Consider the following 7,153-nt stretch of genomic DNA (forward strand, 5'->3'; position numbering starts at 1 on the left):
AAAACTTTTCATAGGTTTCAGTGAACTTGAAATATGTATCATCCATTTCAGCAGTGGATTACTCGATAACCACTATACCCACCAAAATGGAACTTTTTTCAAATCATAAAAATCAGCGTTTTCACTTTTTCGTGTGAAAAATTAGCTCGAAAAGTTTCAAAACGTAGTTTTCATATCGTTCCGACTCTCAAAAATTCTGAAAATAATATATTATGGACAACTATTGATGCTGAATATAACATATTAAAAAATTGGGATGCCATTATTTCGTAGTTAAAGTCCATTTTAAAAAATTGAAGTTGCGAAAAAAATGCGATTTTTCAGTTCAAAACATGAAAAAAAGTTTTGAATGGTGAAGTTGACCCATTCGACCCCTGTTTTTATGTACCCATTGAAAAAGTTGAAAAAACCCCTCCACTCGATGAATTTTGACATCATGAACTACGTTTTTCAAGTTCACTGAAAACTTTGACACCCCCTAGCAGCTTTTAAAAAAGAGCTAGATCGCCGACCCTCCCCCCTACCACTTCTTGGCTGAATTGACATGGAATGACCCAAATGGATAAATACAAATATTGTACCTACACCTTTCGGAAAATTCCAATTTTCAATTTTCAAAAAAAGTAAATATTTTAGTCGTTTTATGCGAAACATCGTACACCAATTTCTTGACGCATTTGTTGTCACTTTTTCCTCTCTTTTTACGTTTTGCATAACACCGCGTATAGGATTTCACGAGACGGTGTGTAACCGAAGTAATCCAATGACATTCGCCTACATAGGTAACTATAAGGAGACTACATATACCCCGGTGTAAAATTTCAAAATAATTTCAATTCTAGATCATACTCATAGGAGGGGGTTTACAAGGTTAAATCCAGAGGCTCAAAAGTCGTATAAATACTGCCACTGATAACACAACCGTCATCAGTTTTGTGAATCATTCGTGGCATTTCATTGTATTTTTAATTTTCTATTTTAAATCGTGTGTATTTATAACAACAAGATGCTGAGCAAAGTAAGTAGTATGATTTTCTTTTTAATGTACGAGTAGATTGGTAGTAAAATTGTGTGTCGTGGAGAAGATTCGTTGAAATAATTTTTTTTTAAAAAGTGCAACGAGTAAAATTATTCTTTAAAAAAATCGTTTGAAACAGTTTTATAAAAATTTGAATTTAAATCGGAAATTGTAAATTTCGAGGCATAGTATTTTTTTTTGCAAAGCTGATTTGTTCCATTCGTTTTCAGGTAGTAGCCATTTTGTCGACAGTTCTAGCGTTGTCGAACGCTCTAAACAGTGTCCAGGTGGTGAATACGAACGCCAATATGCAAAGCCAAAGTCAAAACCAATACCCCTACGGTAGCGGCGGATACTGGTCAAGGCCGAATAACCAAGTCTACCTCAGCGGAGCAGTACGCAGCTACCAAGGAGGATACCCATCTTATGACCAAGGCTACTACCCATCCAACATCGGTTACCGTTATCGTCGCCAGGTGCCCGTAACGCCGATCGTCAAAGAAGCCAATGCCCAATACCAATACCAAGGCAGTAACCAATACGATGAAAGAATCAACCCAATGTACAACTCCAACTACGGCGGCGACTTCAACACCCCTTACCCATACTCAGATGCCTACCGGTACAAAGAAAACAACCAATACCAATTGCAAGGCAATGCTCAAAGTAGAGTCGAAGGAGATCCACGATTCGGCGACCAATTCAACAACAGATACCAAAGTCAACAGCAAGGATCGTTGCATCGTCAACGTTACCAGTACTAAGTGCACCGTAATTTCATATCTAGTACGCCAAAAAAAAACCGCGGAGCAGATTCCTATAGTAAGATGACCTCGGTTTTGTTCTGTTTTTTTCTCATTCTGCTCAGCTAGTTTTCATGTATTGTAATCGTGCATTTTTTTGCGTCGATTCGGCTTTTTATCTCGCTCGCGAAAATATTCATTTGTTTTGGCTATTTCATTTCTTGATAATGTATTACCACGATAAATACTATCAATAAAATGTTGATATTTTACCTATCTCGATGATTTATTGCGCATTTTTGAAAACAACACGAACAAAAACAAATTAAAATCGAATGATTTTCATAAAATGAGAAAAAAAAATTGAAAACCACGTCAGCAAAGCCAGAAGTGTTTTTTCATTGACAAAGTATGGTATGCAAATTTACGGCGAACAGAACTTGAATGATGGCTGTTTTCATAACTGCAAGTCGAAAAAAAAAATATATCAGGGAAACAGGAGCCAAATGACTGAAAAAACTTTTCACCCCATGTAGGCACAATATGTTACCAAAGTTTACTCTCGGTGGTCACTTACATAATGAGGTACCTATTCTACATATACGAGGCTATGAAAAAGGGGGTTGAAATGCATATGGTTTAATATTAAGATGTTAACGCGTAAGCGTTTAATTTTAATTCTCCCTAGGCGAACTCGCCAGCATCACGTTTATATCCAAGAGGTATATACAAATGTACAGCGACGACGGTTGGCGCCTCCATTAGCCCTCTATCCAATCTCCACCCCCGCTTCTATGTAAATTTCATCGAGACTTTCTTTTTCCATAGACGTGGCACTTTATTAGGCTCGTTATTAAAATGAATATTTAGGATGGATTAATTACCGCAGCTAAACATCATAAAGGTCGAGTTGAGCCTCTCGACTGGGTCCATTGTTATTTTTCGTTCGCTCATATCCGCGTATTGTACATCATAAAGGGACGCATGCGATACACAGAAGCATTTCTAAATGGTGAGTGAATCTTTTGAATACATTTCGGATGACCCACACATACGTATTTCGAAATACAAACAATACAACGATGTGTCATGGACATTTAGGTACATCGAATATTGCAGCGGTCATTGCACGGTACCACAGTATTTCGTATATCCACAGCATAAGATATGTACAAGTAGATATTACAATAATAATTTACATATGTACTTATTGCATGCTGTCCAAAGAACGCATCCTTTCGAAGGTTATAAGTGGGACACATCTCAATACATTTTCAGATCAACTGAAAACTTGACAGAGACGATGTTGATGAGCCAAAAACCCTAGGATGGCATCCGTTTGAGAGTTAACAAGGCCTTAGTTGACCAAAGGTGTCTAATAAAATCCATGAATGCTGAATTTGTGCTCTTTTCGTGCCTTTTTTGTACTCCCAAAATGAAACTTCGTACCATGTCAATGTCGCGGTCGTCAAATGTACTCATGGTGCCCCCCCCCCAACAAAAATCAAATCTGTAAGGTATCACCAGATTTTTAAAATATTTTAATGGTAGATTTTTCTAATCTTTTTTCCCACGAAGGTCATTTTATTCAAAAGACGAGAGAACAGGGTGTCTACCAAAATTTAATTTTCAAAAATAGCGACTTTTCGCGACTTTTAGCAACTTTTTTTCGCGACTTTTAGCGACTTATTTTCAGTTAAAAGTACCTCCCCCCCCAAAAAAAAAATTTCCAACGAAAAAAATGTTTTTTTTACCAATCGCCATCAACTAAAAATAAGAAAAGTTTTTAAAATTTGAAGTTTGGACAATTTATAGCGACTTTTTGGTATTTTTGGCGAAAATCGCGACCTTTTCGCGACTTTAGCGCCCTATTTTCAAAATCGCGACTTTTCGCGACTTTTAACGCTATAGCGACCTGGTAGACACCCTGGAGAATCATCAAGAAAATTTCACCCAACTTCTAACAAGGTTCGTACAGTTCATTGAAATCCAGCAAAAGAAAACTTGTGATTTAAAAAAAATTTTAATGCATTTTCTTGAGCCATTATGGCAAAAACTTTGAAAAAACCGGGGAGGGGGGAATTCGCAAAATAATATAAAAGAATGAATTTGAAAAAAATTTTAATTTTGTTTTTCAATTTTTCATTATCAAATTTGAGCGTTTTTGAAATTTTCGTAGTTGAGCTTCCAAAAAAAATCTTACTGGAAAATTAAAATTTCAAAAAAGCTCAGATGTGCCATTTTCAACGAAAAACACGAATGAGGATTTTTTTTTCAAAAATGAATCAAAAACATTGGTCAAAAGCATTTTGAAAAATGAAAAAATGAATTTGAAAAAAAATTCAGTATTGTTTTTAATTCTTTCAAAATTGGTTTTGAAAAAGTGCTTTTGACCAATGTTTTGATCCTTCTAAAAAAAAAATCTTCGTATATTCGTGTTTTTTATCAGAAATGTCACATTCGAAGTTTTTTGAATTCCAACTTTTGTCAAAAAATGTTCCCCAAAAAGGAGTGAGGTGTCTATCCAAAGTATGGTTTCACTCATTCATTACATCGAATGAAACCTCATCATACAGTTCCAGGAAAATCAAATAAATACTCAAGCACATTATTTTCAAAATGGTTTTGAGGGTTGGGGCGAACTGTGAGTCAAAGTGAAACTTGTGTTGATCTAATTCAAGATATCGAAAGCATTACTACATCACATTTCAGGATTCACCTGGGCCTTCAAAGGGTTAATTGCATAATTTTTCCTCAACACAAAAGCAAATTCTCCAAGTTTTTGGTGCTTCAAATCTTACGGTACACTGGTTGAGAAATTATTCTAAAAAACATGCATTATTTTTGACATTTAGATTTGAATTTTTCAGATTTGAAGGATGGCGTTGGCGGATTTTGGCTTTTCCACAAGTTGTAATATTTTAAATGAGACTGGCGTATTGAATTATCACTAGGTATGTGGAAAATAAAAAGTGGGTCTCACTCAGGGCTAATAGAGTAACGAGCATTCATTTCTTTTTTGCCACCAAGTACATACGATACCATCACTCGAACTGTTTAAAAATGAAAAATCCAAATATAGACGGTTTGATTTCCAAACTGTCAAAATCAGATGATAATTAACTTTCGGCAGTCCCTTCAGATAATCCTTTTAATACGCTCATTGTCACTTCTCGGTACGTCAGTATTGAAATACTCGTACAAATGCAAATAGCAACCATACATAGTTGTGAAGAAATAACAGAACGCATTAATCTTCGGTCCAAATTACCGCATTAAGAAATCGTAATTTTTCACCCAAAAACCGAATACGATGTACCTTATAGAGTAGACCTACTACGTCTGCTATAATTAAACCACGCACACCTTTGTAGACGTCTGTTCGATGCGAGGCATTCCTCATACACATCCCTATGATAATGGATAGTATCAGCCAGATCTACAGACGAAGTCACACATTCTGCAGACAAGTGGTAAAGTTAGAGAGACGTGTTCGAAGACAGTGAATTATTGTATTATGTTAAATTTTTCTTATTTCGTCGAAAAGTTGCACGTCAAGATGACATTTTAACACGTTTCCAATTTACTCGTGAAAATATCGTTTCCCCCTTTTTAGGTATCGTTTAAACGATCTGGCGACCGAGTGCGAGTGGTAGCGTACACTACATACTTAAAATGTTTTGCTAGTATTATCCTATAAGGTCTATTTGTAATACGGGACCACTTTTTTTTTCAATACAAATCCCTTTTTAGTGTTTAGCTTGTGTGTTGTTGATATAGATAGACGACCAAAGGAAAGAGGTGGAAAAAAAAGAGCAGACGCTTACGACAACATAGCTTAATATTTTTGGCTTCTTTTGTACGATGATTAGATTGATTGCGTGGATATATTTGACCTAATCGATTGTGTATGTGTATTATTTGGTAACCTGAGACTTCTTTTCAAATAAGGAATCAACGTGATGGCACACACTGAACCACGTTCTCTATATACGAGGATATCTTTTTCAAACGTGTATTGTTCGTGGAAATAATATAAATTTGATAGATTATTTCGAGAAGGAAATATTTCTCTTTTTCGTAGCGATGGTATTTCGCTCGTTTCGTGTACTTGTATGTTTTCTTCTCATTTCTTCCCTTTGTGGGAGATTTATTAGCAGAGATTTGGATTTAATTTGATAGCGATTTGTATAGGTATGTTGGGTAGTTTCACGTCAATATGTCAAATTGTCTGGAAGCTTGTGTTGTATTGAGTTGTCGAAAGTGTTATGATGGGAATGTTCAAATCATCTCGTATATAGGTCTATCAAAATACTATTAAGAGGTGAACGTATACCTATGTGTATGTCTGAATACAATGCGAAGAAAAATCTAGATTCAATCTAATGTTTAAAATGAAAAAAAATGAGAAAATTGAATAACTGATGAAGGTGTATCTTTGGCTCATCAAGATCCCATAGGTAATTGCCTAAAAAATCAAAAGATGATTTTCTTCGACAACTTCTTAGCAAGCTTGCCCATATCCTTCACTCAGGTTTGAAGATTACTCAAATGTGAAAAGGATTTTTTTTAAATGCAGAATTAATTTTCTATGAAAAATATGCACCTGTAACTTGGAACTTCCATGGGGGTCGGTAGTACTTTGAAAAATGAACAAAATTACCTATCATGACTTTTTGCCCAACTTGCAAATTGAAGGGGCAACAAATGATTTTCAATTCAAAAGATCACGATGAAAAAAATGAATGCGGAAAAGAATACTAGGTACATATACTTTTAAAAATGAACAAATTTTGTTATGGTCATTTCATTTTCGATTTGCTAAAAATGTCATTTACAATTTTTGAGCTTCAAAACCTTCTTAAATCTTAAAGTAAGAAAAAAAATGTTCATAACAAAAAATTTGTTCATTTTTTGACATAGTATTCATTTCCATATTCATTTTTTTATCGCAGGTTTTCAAAGTTGAAAATCAGACATTTCTAGCTCCTTCAATTTACAAGTTAGGAAAAAAGTCATAATATCGTATAGGTCATTTATGTAGTTCATTTTTCAAAGTACTACCAACCCCCTCTCTGAGATGAACATCATATCATTGAGGCCCTGCTGCACCCACTCTGGGTTTATAAAAATTGCCTAGTGATGATTATCAGTGCTGATTTTGGATTCTAAAATCTACGTCATTTTATATTTATCTCGTTTTTATGTATTCGTTGTGGTAATTTTAATTCATAATATGTTATTTCTGATTTTTTTCGTTGAAGACGGCAGCAGCAATTGAATTTCATGTTAATATTGGTGTGTTACCGAAGGAAGCGTTAACTACCGCCCATTTCATTCGTCAGATTGAAGAGTGGTTTAGTATTTTGTCATCGAAAGAACTAAAAACATC

The 7,153-nt window shown here is 34.9% G+C and overlaps 1 protein-coding gene across 1 annotated transcript; it reads left to right on the top strand.

The window, feature by feature from the left end:
• The first annotated feature begins 917 nt into the window (after window positions 1-917).
• Window positions 918-2,037, top strand: LOC135841187 (uncharacterized). The gene is made up of 2 exons (XM_065358024.1): window positions 918-1,018; window positions 1,249-2,037. Exons 1-2 carry the CDS (start codon window positions 1,007-1,009, stop codon window positions 1,780-1,782), a joined length of 546 nt encoding a protein of 181 aa, XP_065214096.1. The 5' UTR covers window positions 918-1,006; the 3' UTR covers window positions 1,783-2,037.
• The last annotated feature ends 5,116 nt before the right edge of the window (window positions 2,038-7,153 follow it).

Source organism: Planococcus citri, chromosome 3, assembly GCF_950023065.1.
Source record: "Planococcus citri chromosome 3, ihPlaCitr1.1, whole genome shotgun sequence".
NCBI lineage: Eukaryota > Metazoa > Arthropoda > Insecta > Hemiptera > Pseudococcidae > Planococcus > Planococcus citri.